Raw genomic sequence first — 16985 nt, forward strand, 5'->3', positions numbered from 1 at the left:
AACCATATATTTCCAGCTGATTTTACAACCCACAAATGCATATTTAATCGAAGACAATATCCTCACAATATGGCCATGAGTAAAACATTAACTGTCTTCTTACCCCCATAACTGCTTAAAAATTGCTCATGTTGCCCCAATGGTGTAAGATAAATAAACACTGAACACTAATCTCGGCATGTCTTCCTGATGTGATGTTGGACTATGCTCCTGAGGATGAGTCTGGTAGACTTGCTGTCAAGACAGACTGTAGAGCCATCAAGTCTGCAGTTGGGCTCAATTTATTAGTCTGTGGTGACAGCCAGTATGTTAGCTAGCAGATGATTGATGACATAGCCTATCACTGAGTAGGAAGAGGGGCTATAATTATAACATGCATACTGCAGAGTGTAGCATTTTGACTGATCATGTACAGCAAGGCAAAATATGTATCAAGTTCTAATGGAAACATGTCCCTTTTTTTTCAAGCTTTTATCCGATGGTTGGTTAAAAAAATTCAGGAAAAAACATTTGCTTTAAAAAGAAACATTTCTTATGATAGATAAGGGACTAGTTTTTATATTTTTTATTTTAGACATTTCAACTTCAAGGGATTGAACTTGCTAATTTCTTCCTGCATTTTTTTTCCTTCATTATATTTCGGTCTGGGAAACAGGAAGGCCACATAATGTCTTGCATTTTAAAGGAACATGTTGAAAACCCCATATGGTTACATCTGATGAAGCTATTTTTGGCTTTTCCTGTGCACATTTCAAGCAGTAAATAAAGCCTTTCAATTATAAACAAGAGCTGTCAACATCAGACTCACACCACAATGATGACTGCCAAGCAAGTGAATAGGTCCAACAATTATGAGGGCAGTGTGTGTTTGATGCTTCGCTTATCGCAAAGGAACATGTGTGACTTGAATCTAGACTAGCCCTCCAATGGCTTGATTTTTAAGGACCAAACTTGTGTACCCTGAGACAGACCCATTGCATGTGATGTCACATCTGAGGGCAGATCCTTGTTCCTCTATAACTGCCAAGAGTCAACATATTGCACTTTCATTGTCAATAAATTAAAATAACAAAAACTACCCTTAGGTCTCCTCGTTCAACTTCAAGGGTTTCTTCTCAGTAATTACACAAAAACAGTGAATTTTGAAAGTATAGTTGTTCGCAATCATATACTAGCTTTAATGATCTTTCCAATTAAATTTTAACGATCTTTCCACGCAGCCAGTTGCAGCTGTGTACATTAGGCTGGTATCATACTTAGGGTTAAGATGCCTTACTAAAATTAGAAGTGCTTCAAACCCTGGCACTTGGCAGCAGAAGCTGGGGCTTGCTCACAGAGAACAGATGGCCACTGACAAGATGAAGTGGGTACCTTGACTCCTGAATGATAAACCTGTTTCATTGACCTTCCTTATGTTTGCAAACAGCCAGCAACATTTTGTATGGACAACCATTAATTCACACATTATTCCAATCAGGCTTGGCAACAATTTTTTTCCCCATGACTTGAAGCAAGGTATCTTTTTTTTGTTTGGGGGGGGGGGGGGGGAGTGACAATGCTCCATAAAGTCTTTTGGAGGGAGCAGACAAGTACATACATACTTTACTAAATTGTTGATGTGTTTTGGCAGTACTTTTATATAAGTATGCAAGAACAGCGATTCAAATGGAAACATTCAACCAGATCACATATCATTTTATCAAGTACAAATTTATTTCAACTCACATGTACTTTCAAAACACATGTAAGAACTATATACTCCATACGTGATTGTCAAAACAAAAATAATGCAAATATTGCAAATATAAATTTAAAACATGCAAAAGATTTACCAAAGCTTTGTCTCACGTTAAGTTATCAGCATTTCAGTTAAAGCTATCGATGGGAAATCAATTTAAAAGAAAAATAGAAATTTGGGGAAGTAGGATTTTGTTGTGAAGTAACACAGATCCAAGAAAATGACCCCAAAATCTTCAGACAGCTTGGAGTAATAAATATAGATAAAAAGCTGGGTTACTTACATGTACACACGCATATAAATACACACAGATCAAAAGTAGCTGTATTTACAAAGATAATACAGTGGTTTGGAACCAAGCAATATTTGTACAAAACATATTAAAAAACACACATCTAAATATTTGGTATAAAACACATACAATTTATACAAGATCCTTGTGACACGCTAAACAGTAAAGGCCAAAGGACAGATGGAATGAAATGCAATGTAATTTATTCCTGTTAGGAAACACAGCTACAAAGGAAACCATATAGACATATCTTTAAACCACCCCCCCCCCCACAAAGAACCTCTGAAGATTTACTTCACCAGAAAAACATGATATAGACACGTTTTAATTAGGTCTAAAAAGCTGCTGCTTAACTATTATTCACCTTTCTATATAAAAGGTGGATTAAAATATAAAAGTCATCCTTAGCAAAGTATATTTTGCTATCGGCTGTTTCAATAAATGTTTGGGGCAGTGCACAACTCATTTGTAAAAAACACCAAAAGTCCAGCACCAAGCTGTAGATACATTGTACATGCATCAATTTTTATATTTGACAACAGTTGATTTTTTCCCAGCCAAAACTGTCATACAAAAACCATTGATTTAGGCTTCACACGCTCAATGGAACTGTGAAATGTGACCATTGTTTTTTTTTTGGTGGCTAAGTCACTTTTATATGGCAAACAAAAATTTACAGTACATTGAAAAATATTTTTACTGACGTTCTGCAGTTTGTAAACACAAAAGAAAAACATGAAACTGAAAACAAGAGGGAATGAATTGAGAATGTGTGTGACAAACAGTTTGGAAAAGAATACATTTTGAAACTGGGCAAATGCATTGAGAAAAAGTGCATGTGGGTCCTTACAAAAAAACCAAAACATATAACCAGAGAGATTAGCGACTCTATACATTTCATATCACATAGTGCATTGGATATTTAACAACTGCTTTATAACTTTAAGTTTAGATGTACTTTTGCAAGACCAAAATATTTTTGACAAACTGAACTTTAAATCCAGAACCGGAGTAAGCATTATCACTGACCTTAATTTTGATTGTTATGAATGTACTTGTCTGGAATTGTACACATGACAGTTGACTTCCATTGCTTGTGATTTGGACTCGAGCATGTCTCAAAGTACTCTAGCCTTGGAGTAAAACATTCTGTCCAATATGTAATGCATCAAATACTTGTACATACATTTGCTTGCAATTCAGTAAATTTTTAAACTATGTTTGCAGCAACTTTTTAAAGTTAATGTGAACCCTTCAATTTTCTCTCCAACAATCAATCCTTTGTAACATGGCAAATCAAAACATGATGCAAGTAGAATAACATAATAACATAAAAACACATTTCATATGTTTACTTTCATGTTTACTTTCCACACATGCGCATGTAAACATGTTGCAACCCTGAAATTTGTACAGATTTGAATCCACATGGTGGAAATTTCAACTGAACTGATGACTAGTCCATATGTGTGCGTCGCAGGGTTTAATGAATATCATCACCATCAATTGCTGTCTTTATATAAACAACAGAGGGCGGGCTTCTATATCAGCATTCCAAAAGCCAAATCAAAGTTTTGGTCGAATATGTGCCAACTTGCCCATACAATGCATTTCTTTGATAAGTAAAACACGTCACGCAATCCTAGTCCAATAAACGGCTAGCTTTTAGCATCACAGGGGTTTGTTTTTCTAAAACTCTCTCCCACAATTCACCGCTCACTCATACGAAAACGTTGATTTTGACTTATTGTTTTCACATTGTTTGGAATCTAATTGCCACATCTTGTAAATCAGTTTATGAGCTGTGAAATGAAAGCGTACAATGTATTTACATTCGCACAAATTATTTTTTTTAAGATTGGAAGGATAACTCGGTGGAAGAATAAATGGCAAGCTGCCAGCTGGTGGGATGGATGAATCATGGAGTAGACGAAAAGTGAATTGAAAGAGAACATCAAGTAAACCCTTCATCCTGTTTGATCAGTCACAGACAGTCAGAAATTCAATCCACTTTCCCTCCCATAACTATACACAGGCTAGTCACCAACAGGCATAAGGAATAAAAAAACTGTGAAAATCTACATGAAAGTCAAACTGGGAAAACCAACATATTTCGGATGAGTGTGGCAGGTCCATAATGGGAGTAGCATCCCCATGGTTGAACAACTGCCACTTTAAAAAGAAAAACCTAAAAGTAACTATCCAAAGAAAGCTGTCTTTAATGTAAAACAGACATGACAGACTAAGGAGCTGCTACCCCTTTCAAAGAAACCCACACAAAACACTCAGCTACATTGACTAACAATTAGCCACAAACTATTTCATTGGAGCACCATATGTAAGCAACAGCTAGGTTCAGTATACATGTAGCCTTTAAAACAACGAAAAAGAGCAGCAGTGGAAGACATTAGGCAGCTTTCTTAAATTACTTGATAGACAGCAGTGCATAGCAACAGCTTCCCCTAATCATGGTTACTATGGCAACATACAGGATTTTGGCTACCATACAACACCAACCAGCCAGGTAATTCCACTAATGTTTTTGTTGAAAGGGGATAAGGGGAAAATGGCATGCATGATCAAATTGTTCATGTTGTATGCCTTGAAGGCTTGATGCGTTGCATGCTAATGGAACGTATCTGATATTATACAAAATACAACATGGTTTGTCGGGAAATAGTGAAAATGAATGACCCCGAGGTGTTGGATGATTCGCCTTGGGAGATAGTCCCAACCATCCAACACCGAGGGGTCATTTGTTTTCACTAGTTCCCCGCAAAAAACATGTTGTATTTGTTTTAGTATACCTCATAAATATTCATCAGGCAGCTGCAGTATTTCATTCGTCCATTCCACCATGTTTTTTGATCGAGCAGTATTTGGATAATGTGAAACATTATTTCAATCTAAGGAAACGGACAGAATTGAAAGTTAATTTTGTGTCATTTATTAACTTTAACATTCACGCAAAACACTGCATTTATTATTATTGTGCAAAATTTCACCCACTTCCTCCTCAGTTAAAATCGCAAAGCGAGCACCACCGGTCGTGTCGCCATTTATATGCATGCCATAATAGACTGGCACATGCAACTGTCCTCACATGGTGTTTTCCACGGTACGTACGTAAAGCACATGCGTCGTGTAAAGAGATAACACAGTACTGGAACAAATCTAAGGTTGCGACCCAGGCGTGTGATAGTACCTCCCTGGTTTTTGCACGTCACGCCCCCGTACCAAAATGCGGGGTGATAGTAAAAACTTTCACACGATCGAGTTGCTGGAATGGACCAATGAAATGCCGCGGTTGCCTGATGAATATTTATGAGGTATAGTAATACAGGTTTACCGATGACACAGCTTGTGTCATCGGCAATATATAAAACAAAATTCGCCTGCGCCTGCAAACATGACCAATATACATGTACCGTACTTGGGTCTGAACTTACAATTGGAAAGTGATGTGTTATTCTCTAAGCATTGTAGTATTTGTGTTTCCTTCTAAACTTTACACCACCGTAAATGGGCCTTATTCACGAGTATTGAATTAAAAGTGAGGTAAAATCTTAATATTTGGAACTTGCGAAGAGAAATGAAAGCAACTTAATTTCTAATTAATTCCAGTCTGCTTCAATGAATAATTTAAAATTTGTAATTAAACATTCCCTAATGTTAAAAGCCAGATTTAAACAGAAATTGACAATAAAATAATGCTGCATTGTGCCTGCATATATAGTCTGGCGCCATCCCATTCAACGGTTAACACTTAACGCAATACATTCAGGGAACTCGACAAAAATGGCCAACTCGTAAATAAGGCCCATACTTATTCAGCAACAACAAGCATTCCCTTAACTTTCAAAATGGAGTCAAAACCCCCAGAGAAAGACAAATCACAGAAAAGAATGTCCTATGACAAGTCAACCTTCATGAGTACAGGTTGCCAAGTACCCTGTCAGCCTGGCACAGATGCGCCAACCAATTGGAGAAATTATTATCTGATTCAGATCAAGTAAATTAACGCTGGATGAGATGGCTTTGCAACAGTTGCTGGAGTCAAGTCACCAACTTGAAGAATTGTAGGCAGCAGAATATTGGGACAGTGAAATTTGTAGAAATTATGAGAGGACTGAAAAAAAAATCATTAGCTAGTAAAAAGAGCTTGTGAATGCATCATTGACAGTGAAGAGAATCTGCGTGGGACGAGACCCAGAATGTCTGACAAAAGTCAATAAAGGTCTGCACCCTTTGTTGGAAAATGATCAGTTGTTGAATGAGCATGTGATCTTCTCTCTCAAGAATTAGGTGAAGGATATCATTTTAACTGAATTTTAACAGATGATGGAGTTACACTTCCCTGAGAAGAAACCAGATGACATGATATCACAGGATGACATCCAGTTCTGGAATGCCATTACTACTCCTTGAGTCGGAACCAGATTTGCAGAGCAGATTGATGGCACTGCACCACCTTGATCTTCTCATCAAGACTAGCTTCAAGAAGAATCTTAAGTACCATTCTGACTACACCAACTTCTTATAGAACATCATCATGCGGAAGACATCATCATGCGGCAGAAGTGGCTGGTACCGTACTGATGTTAGCAAATCATCTGGAGTGTGTGGTATGCATACATACCCCACATGGGGTCTATCACCCCAAGAAGCAGGGGAAGATTTGTGTGGAGTTCGACTGCAATGCACAGTATAAGGGAGAGTCCGGACTGCGACTGTACAACTTTATATCAAATTCTAGAGACGTCATGAAAAGTGTCCCACAGGAAGACCGAGCAAGCAAGATGCTCTTGCCATTGAGAGAGCCCCTGGAGTTACAATACATTATTACAATACATAATTGAAACCACAAGCTTCTGTCAAGACCATTGTTTATTTGTGTTCTTTGGAATTTGCGAGACACTGCATCCCCTATAGTGGCAGATCTTAATAGGCCACTGATCTTAATAGGCCACTGCAAAGGCTGCCACTACATATACAAATTGCAGTGTGAGGTGACGTACATGTATAAAGACTTGATGGTTTGTGGAATGATGAAGTTTGTCCTCCTCAAAGCACTGTGGAACCTCCCGCATAAGGAATCATGTTGGGATGCATTGACATGCTCATCAAATATTGGAGTGAATTTTTAGTGCCCCAACCAGTCAAAAAAATGGGTTAAGTGTGAGAGTCCCTGTAATTGGTCAATTAAACATTTTTCTTCCTACCAGAGATGCCACAGGGTCTGCTTGAAAAAAACCGGAACGGTGTCTGCTTTAAAAAAAACCGGAACAGCTGCTTGGAAAAAACGGAACTTTATTTTTTTTGTAAAAAAGCCAGTAAGTCCCTATTGTCATCTTTCGCTTGCAGCAAGCCAAGCTCCATTTATTTTTTTGCTTCTATGGCGATTAATTCACTTTCAATCACTTTGATTTTTCCATATTCCTATTATTTTTTCTGCCTACCCGAATTTCCAACGTAATATTCCACATGAAACATCAAAAACATGCACGATTCCACAACACTGTTTCTTGTACATGACCTTTGCCCTACGCGATGTGCAAGACAAAAACGTTGTTGGTACCCGGCGTTTTTGTGTTCACATATATCACTGCGATCGGGAACCACCGATACATGTAACTGAAATGATAGACTTGATTTCCAGGCTGAATGCTACGTGTGCTTTGCACACGACACGCCCGCATGCTGTGCATGCAGCACGCGGTGCATGCAGCACGTGAGGCGCCATTGTATACTGTGTGCAAGTATGTACGTCGGCCGCCTGTATCGCATGCAGACTCGGCAACAACAAAGACTTGTTTTTAAGACTACTTCAACGAACAACGTTGAGCCAGAGCGCTATTAAAAACATTTGCACAGTTTTTCTTCTTTTTTGTCCAGTTTTTTTTTATGGCCGGAAAGACCGGAATTTTGTGAGATTAAAAAAAACAAAACCGAATTGCGGTTTAAACCGAAAAAGTGGCATCTCTGTTCTACACATTTGCACAGGATTACAAGGTTTAGAATGGGGTTTCAATGACGCACATGTACATACATGGTGTTAAGCCATGCTTCACTTTGTGGAAATGTTTTCCTTCTTTTTTTCTGCATCATTTACATTAAATTAAGCTTTGATTAAATAAATTTTGATCAATGCAAAATTATAGTACATGTAAATGAAATCAATGCCCCATGTGAGGGGAAAAAAAACCTTAATTTAGCCAACATTTTTAGATTTATGTCAGTCTGTGGTATAACTGATGACTTTATTACCAAGCAAAAGAGACTGTGTTAAATTACTGCATTACTCATCTTGCAATGGTTCTTTCTATTCCCTCTGTCCTTTTTTTAGTAGAATGCTGGGTTGGTGTGCTCAATAATGCACTTTCTACAGTGCTTCTTGAGTACTCTGTAGGCCTGAACACTCAGTTCATCACATTCTTGTATGTTGAGCTGCTGCAGTTCTGGGCAGTACCTGGCTAATATTGTAAGGCTCTCACTTGTCACGTTCACACAACCTCGGATGCTCAGCTTGCGCAACCCAGAACAGTTAACAGCCACACTGGCCACTCCTCTGTCCGTGATGGATGGGCATTTGCCAACATCTACAGACCTTAGTCGTGGACAACCACGAGCCAACACATCCAGCGATTTATCAGTGATGTGTGCACAGCCGCGGACATTCAAATACCGGAGTTTTACACACAACTTGGCGATGGCATACACACCCATATCCGTGATGAGTTCACACTTAGCGATGCTCAGGTATCTCAGATGTGATTCTAGTTTGGCAACTTCCCTCATTCCACAGTCTGTGATACGATGACAGTCACTCAGAGAAAGCTCTTTGATCATGAAGCAATGGGCTGACAGGTACTGCACACCGATATCTGTCAGTTGATAGCAACGTCTGAGGTACAGGTTCAGCAACCCTGGACAGTTGGTAGCAATGATGCGTAGACCACTGTCATCCAATGAGGAGCAGTCAGATAGGTCCAAATGCCTGAGGAGGATAGTCTGGCCTTGTAGGGGGCTGGCTCTGGATGCATTGTAGTCCGAAGGAAAGTTCAGAAAATTAACCTGCTGACATCCTGCAGAAAATGCACAAGTACAAGACAAAAAATCATTAATGTTGTTACTATGTTATAGTTCTGATAAGACATTTAAAGAAACATGAAAGATTAGATTAATCTGGTGCGAGAATTAAGAGAATTAGTGTTCCACATGAAGGATCAGTGTGTACACAGGTCTATGGTAAAATCAACTTCTACCGGTATCCTCGCACAAAATTATAAATTGATTTCAGACGTTGTTTCAGTAATAAGCAAGTTCCTTGGCGTCTGTGATAATGATCCAAACATGTGGAATGGGTGTGTTTATTTACACATTGCTCAGTAAATTGGGGCAGGGCTGTAAATTTCTCCAGTTGTGTTGAAAGAGAACAAGCATATGCGCAATCTAAGGGCAACCACATGCACAGGTTCACATGAATAAAACTTTCATTTTTATTCAATAAATATTGAATTTTTTTTGCATGCTACAAAAGCTTTTTTTCTGAAGTCACATAAGTCACTCACTATAGATGAGCTAACATCTCGGCGGAAAACAAATGACTGACATATTTTCAATCAAAGTGAGGGCTTTAAATTGTGCAACTTGTGTGTACAAAGAAATTAATAAAGGACTGACCAAAGTGTCATAATTTCACCATAATACAGATAGTGGCACCTAGGGGACAGGCCTTATTGCCATCCATGGAGGATGTTAAAAGTATAAAATGTTGAGTACCACAGGGCTATTTGTAGGGTATTGATTAATTATGAATATTTTGTAAAGCAATGAACTGTATCGAAAAATGCTAATGTGCATACATATTCTGACAGAAATTCCATATTGATTGCAGTTTCTGCTGCCAGATCACATTCGTACCGGCCAGCTGATATCCTAGCCAGTTCAGTTGTCGAGTGGCTAAGATGTCTGCACAATTAAGCAGGAGGTCGTTGGTTGGAGTCTCAACTGGGCAATGTTGTGAATTTTTTTCTTGCAAGTTCTTGGACAAGAATTACAAATTGTCATTGAAGGGTAAAACCCCAAATTAAATTGATGTATTTTCGACACAAATTGCGTCATAAAATGTTGCGACCTTTAGGTACCTGTACCTAGTTTCTCAAATATTATTTGAGTCAGCATGTCTAATTTCTCATGACAAAGAAGTGTTTCATTTTCACCTACCCATTAAATCCATATAGTCAATGCTTGGACATCGCGAGACCAATTCAAAGACTCCTTCATTGGTAATGTTATTGCACCCTCCCAATTCAATCCGTAGCAATTCCGGACAGTGTCTGGCAATTAAACTCAGGCCTCGATCCGTTAGCTGGTCACACCCATTCAGTACAATCCTCTCCACAGTCAGGCACACATAGGGTGTCTCTAAGCACAGCCTCCGTATCAGACACTTCAAGGCATAATCAATGTTCTTCTGTCGCTTGGACAACAGGATGGACGTCCATAAGCAAGGTTGCCAGGCAAGCCGCTGCCATCGTTTGCAGACCTGAGAACAGCGACACAAACGCTTAGCTGTCAGGTAAGAGAAGATGTTAGTGATGACTTTGTCTGTGAGTTTGTCAAATGGTGAGTCATTGGCAGTCCTTGGAGGAGCCAGTTTCTTCCTCATTTTAGTCATGTCCACCTCGGTAACCTCCTGGGTCTCTATGAGTGGTGTTGGACTAGTAGCTGAGGATGACGCCCCTGAACTTGTGGCAGTACTCTTGGACTCTTGTGAGGGTGACTTGGGGGATGCCTGGGATCCATTCTCAAGCCGCAATTTCCTGACCACTTGCAAGGAGTCTAGAAGGAGATAAAGAAAAGAAGAAGCAAATAAATCACAAAAAGAAGCAAATAAATCACCAACAGCCTTTAATTTTGCACAATTCTCCATTGTTATTTGCCCCTCAATACTCCTCAGGTCACATATCATTTTGTGTTTCTTTTACAAAGAAGTTGCTGGAAGAAGTTCTTTCAAAGTGAGTTATAGAAAATGCTGATCTGATGTAACAACCCACAATCTACAAAAACAAGTTTGACTTTGACAAAACTGTAGACTTCATGTTGAAGTTAATGACTATTGACTAAAACACTCAAATATTCTTGAGGTAACATTTTGTCATGATTTAGTCTACAGGGTATTCAAATAGCAATGAAGGAATTATTTCGAATTCCCTTCAGCACCAAGTTGTGACAGTTGAGAATCTGACGGCAGACCCCGATGCACATAAAGCATTCAGGTCAACCTGGCCTACTGTTATAAATCTAGTATAGGACGCATGAAATATGGGCTTAATACTAATATTTGCTGTAGAATGACACCTGGTAAGCAAATCTTATATATGAAGAAAGCCTGCCTACATTGTACGTGTACAGTTATTGTGAACGGACATCAGGAGTAATTTTTATGTGTAAGTTACCACAGATGGCAACTGATGTTTGAATGTTTATGCTTGACATTACATGTACAAGCAAACCTGACTTTGCTCCATTATTGATACTTGGTTATTTTATAATTTTAACACGTTTGGCTCTCGCTTCTGCACTCATATAAAATGTTTGAAGCATTGTTTGTTCATTCTTTTGTTTACAACCAGAAATTTCAACCACGGCAGGCAACATTTTATTATGTTTTATTATTTTATTTCTTTCTGGTAATGAAACCAAGGATTCCTCAAAAGTGCTCTGGCCACTGTAGCCCAAAAGCCTGACAAAACCTGAAGAGAGGAGACAATGAGAAGAAATTACAGTTTTGGAGGTGGGAGGAGAAGCCCAGAAGAATACTCTGGGGAAAACCCACGGAATCAGGTAGGGACTGAAAACCCAATCCACATATTGGCCCAGGCTGGATTCGAACCAGGGTCACAGCGGTGGAAGGCAAGGAAAGTACCGCTACGCCAACCTGACTCCCTTAGGCCCAAAAAAAAAAGTCTCCGGTTTCTGGTATGGAGCTTGCCTAAAAAGTGGTGCGGCGACGCGGCTTTTTTTTTCTTTTTACCTGATTTTTTTGCTTCAAATGTCGGCTGATGACTGCAAATGGTGCCCGACTAAACTTAGTGCAAATATATGGGAGTCCAGAGAGGCCACATAAAGCTTATTCTCGACCATAACCCAATCTAAAAACACGTTAAAATTCTGCAGCAGCAGGATTCCAGTCAAACCAGTGAGTTTGGCGGTTTTGAGACATCATCTTTCATTGAAAAAAAAAACTTTTTCATTTTGCCGACGCGCATGCCTACGGCGATGCGCGCGCATACCAGAAACCGGAGACTTTTTTTTTTTGGCCTTACCAACATATTTTGCTTAAATATTGCACATGAATTTATGTTGAAATTATGAAAGAATGAATCTTCATTTTGTTTTGGTAACGGCTACTAATGACAGTGTCATGATAGCCACAGGGTATTGTGTTCTGATTAATGGCAGTCCATAGTTAGTCAAGCACTGGAAAGCAACAGCAGGCCTTTCACACTATCCCAAATCTCTGTTTAGGACCCGGGGTCCAACACAGAGATTTCAGAACCCCTACACACTAGCAAGAATCCAATGCAGCTTCCTCATGGGTCTGGTGCTCTACATGAGTAACATCCAACCCTGGATGGGTCCGGGGTTGAGAGGCTCTACCCGGGTAGAAAATCCAAAATCTACAGCCGACCCGTGTACAAACGGGTGTAAGTGTAAACGGTGCGCCTCGCCTACCCGTGTTGGATGGGACCTGGTTCTGTTCATGGTGGACCCATATCAACATGGTAGGCAAAATAATAATGTGAAAAGGGCTAATGACATAGCAAAAGAAGGTCTATATGATCCACAATGTAGCTGCTTATGATATACATGTAATTCAACTACATGTACGCGTAAACACAGAGCTCATTATAACTAGAAGTTCTATTCATATAAAGTCAACATTACATTAGCCACTAGTCAACCAGTGATCATTAATTAACTGAACTTAACACACCACATACACGTACGCACATTCTTATCTCACAATCATTGACTGCAATTAATAGAATTTTTAACATTTTGAACTGGCCATTCCCAAAATCAACAACCCGCACCAAGGAAAAATATACCCCCCCCCAAAAAAAAACCCACACACACAAAAAGTCTGGAACCTGGATAAAGCATGTCCACAGTTCCTCCATAAAATAATCAATCTTTAAAGATTTTGTCCTACCGGTACAATCTTCATTGTACATTTATGTACATAATGCACTGTGTATTTTCAGGTGTACCGGTACAAAATGTATTTTACCATTTCGTTTCTTTTCACTACTGACCTACATGTAATCCTTTGGGTTTACTAATGACAAACTTCAGCATGTCTCCTGTGCAATCCCTGTGAAAAGTGCACAACCAAACCTCCAGAACTACAAGCTGGCTAGTAATCCCAGAGATATATTCCACAAAGTCTACCACACTGCTAGCCAGACACATGCTCAAGTTCAATGGAGAGGGTGGATCAAACTCGTCTATTGCACGTCACTTCCCAATCATGCCCAGTAAAGAGCAACCATTCACGGGATAAGATGACAGACTCCATTGGAAACTGGTTGTTGGAATCCCACTTCAAGGTGATAAGGTGACGTAATTTATGTGATCACTCAGGACAAAGTCCAGCATTGAAGCTGATACTCCGTGTCTGAAAGAGCAAAGTTTGGTTGTAAAACTTCCCCCTAGAAAAAAACTAGGTTTACTAGGCAGAGCTAGTCCAAAATATCAACAGTTAAACAGCTGAAGCAACTGTACCTTTCCATCCAACACAACAATGGAGTACCCACAGGCTCTCACACATGCAATGCCAGCAAGAAAGAACAAGATTATGAGTTCCATTCTCAGTTATTTTCATTACTCAATGCTCAGGCCTCCCAGATATTTCTTACCAAAGGAAACGCAACAACATGATGGATTAGTGACTTGATGGATTGACTGGGTCTGGTTTAGTGGAAGCTGTGCAGATGACCTCGTAAAGAGGTCAAGGAACCTGGGTCATCTCAGGTCAGACAGGAATTCTATTTAAGGTTTGGCAAATGATAATAATGACCGCTCTTTATATTCATTAGGATGTACATGTTTAATCAAAAGGGTGAAAATTGTGTTCATATACTGTGATCTTCAAAAAATTCAATTCCCCCTCCCCCCTCCCTAAGAAATGTTGACCTTCTTTTACCCCAACCCCCGACCCTTTTACCTATTTTGGGCATCTGCAACCGTATGGAAAAAAAAAGAAGCTTTTATGTTACATGTACTTTTATGTTACATGTACATGTACATGTACATAGGTCGCTTTAGCACACACTACATGTCTGAATTGTCTGAATTACTTGAGTACGGCTTGAAGAACACATTCACTTATTGAAGGGGCTGCAGCCATTTGATTTCTCATACATGTAGATATGTGTTATTGTTGGCAATAGCCAAGTAATTCGGACGCGGCGTTAGATTCGCCCTACAAGTAGACTGGTTCCCATCCCCTCATAATTCATTCCAAAAGAGGGGTGGAAACCAGTCTTCCCTGGGAGAACTGAATTATTGTCAGGCCTCAAATAAATATAAATTTGTAAAGTAATTATCCAATAACTAAATGTAGGCCAATCAGTCTAACACCTGTTCGACTTAAACTACATGTAGTAGTCTGAGTGAACCATGTTGGTCATTCAACTCACTGCTTAAATGTAAAGTTAGCTTAACATTGTAGTTAATTGATTGCCAGAAGACATGCTACCGTATTAAGGCATACAAATAAGCAAGACTAGGCTATCAAGCTGACCAGAAAGCCTCAGTTTAGGACATACATGTACTCATCAGTGACTCAGTCAGACAGTCAGTCTGTCAGTGGCCATTCCTGGAATAGTGACAGGCATGCATCTTTTAGCTCAACTTTTCTGGTCAGTGTCATTTATTGTCCCCAAAACATGTACATTGTAAGCGTACACACAAACATTGAATCATGTTCCTGTCTTCAGTGGCTGCACGAAAAACAAAGATCAATCTTTAAAGGTCATCAAATGTTGTCACTCTGCTCCTTCAATGCAAGTCATTAATGTCATGATTAATCAGTGACTCTCTCATCAACCCCCCACCACCTTAGGTGTTCAGTAATGCCGTCACATGACCCTCTTCACACCCTTCTAACTCCCAAGGGGGGGCTCCACTAATCAGATATCAACCATCTGTCACCATTGTAAATACAAAGCATGTCAGATTATTCAATTGGTGTTGACAACTGCGGAGTTGGTTGCCTGGCAACAAATGTTTACCAACCTAACAATGTCCTGTAAATGTGTCAGGAAATGGTTCAACTTTAAGTGGGTAATGTTCACATATACATTTCACATGTACATTTTAGGGTGTCTCACAAAAAAATGAACCCTGAAAGCGTCCTCTTTTTCACAGCTTTAAAAAAAATTCATCGCAAACATCTATACATACTTATATTAGAGAGTATAGTCCATTAGCTTTTCGACAACGAAAAAATCTTTCCAATCATGTAAATATAGAGTTATGGCCAATTCAAAATAAGTGCTGATTTTTCAATCTGTCCATGGTCTCAATTGTCATTGTCAGAAATGTAACTGGATTTGGGGTGAGGGTAGTGTTGCTTTTTTAACGTTTTAATCTCTCATATTTATTTTGTTCATTTTTTTTTTTTTTTGCAACAATGGTCATTTATCCTTTTGGAAGAAATGGTATTCCTGAAAAGAACTGTTTGATTAATTTCTTAGATGTTTACTTTGCTGGGTTGTCTTTGCCCTCTACTTGGTAGCCTTTTTTTCACAACTGCAAGTTTCGGTCCTTTTTCCTATGCGGCAGTCAAAATATCAGTCGCCGTGGACAAAATGAAACAGTGGTACTTGTTTTCAACTGGCCATAACTCAATTAACATTTACCTGATTGGAAAGATTTTTACTTTGTTGAAAAGCTAATGGACTATACTCTCTAAGTATACATGTAAATATCTGCAATGTATTTTTTTTAAAGCTGTGAAAAAGAGGACGTTTTGAGGGTTCTGTTTTTTGTGAGACACCTTTTTGTTATGTGCATCTTTCATTTTTAGCAAATTTCAAAAGGGCAGTACTGATAGTGATAATTTCCAGTCATTTTTCCTTTTTTACGTTTTGTGACTGGACTTGAAACTTACAAGCAACTATCGTTCATTTGTGATTAACTGTTCATCTGACCATAGAGAAATGTGTCCTTCCTCTACGATCTGACAAACAAGCTGACATGCATGATAACACGTGGACTGAAGCACAGAATGAATGGTGCCCCAGCACTCTGCTTGGTAATAATTATGCTCACATATACATACATTACGTCAATAGAGGGGGCTATTTAGCTGCACTGTGAGACAGAATAATAATTGCATACTGTCGCTAAACTCACTAAAGCACAGGTCATGTACTGACCGACAAATGCATTACTACAGTAACCATATTTGGAAGGGAAAAAATTGTTGCACGGGATATTGAAAAGAAGGACTACACACAATGAAGCTGCTGGCACAACTACCGTATATTTATCAAAATCCTGTACAAGCCAGGCTTTGCTGCTTACAATCAGTTTCCTCAGTCTTGTTTCCTCGTGTACATGTACAAGAACTCAGTCAGTGGGTGTGTACATGTACATGTACATGCATGAAGGAGGACGCGCACATACAGTAGGACTACAAGACAAACAACCATAAAGCAAATATTTACACAATGAGCTACACTTCAAGTGACAATTAACTGAACTCATACATTACCGGCTGAGTGGAACCCACATGTTGCAATGTATGCTTCAACTTTGTCTTTTGCTGTCATTCATTCGTCACAACTATGTAAAAGGGACTGATCTTAAAAAGTACCAACATACTACTTAAAAGTTTTGCAAATCATAACTTTGTGGTGGATAACTCTAAGGGTTGTG

The 16985-nt window shown here is 39.1% G+C and overlaps 1 protein-coding gene across 2 annotated transcripts in view; it reads right to left on the reverse strand.

The window, feature by feature from the left end:
- Positions 1 to 1689: 1689 nt before the first annotated feature.
- The window catches only part of LOC119744827 (F-box/LRR-repeat protein 7-like), a 46907-nt gene continuing 31611 nt past the window's right edge, over positions 1690 to 16985 (reverse strand). For both annotated transcript variants that reach the window (XM_038220986.1, XM_038220988.1), the window contains 2 exons: positions 10257 to 10874; positions 1690 to 9115 (listed from right to left, as the gene is read on the reverse strand). In XM_038220986.1, the coding sequence (XP_038076914.1) occupies positions 8373 to 9115; positions 10257 to 10874 (1361 nt within the window). In that variant the 3' untranslated portion in view covers positions 1690 to 8372. The remainder of the gene's footprint in view (positions 9116 to 10256; positions 10875 to 16985) is intronic.

This window comes from Patiria miniata, unplaced genomic scaffold, assembly GCF_015706575.1.
Source record: "Patiria miniata isolate m_02_andy unplaced genomic scaffold, ASM1570657v1 HiC_scaffold_7, whole genome shotgun sequence".
NCBI classification, from domain to species: domain Eukaryota; kingdom Metazoa; phylum Echinodermata; class Asteroidea; order Valvatida; family Asterinidae; genus Patiria; species Patiria miniata.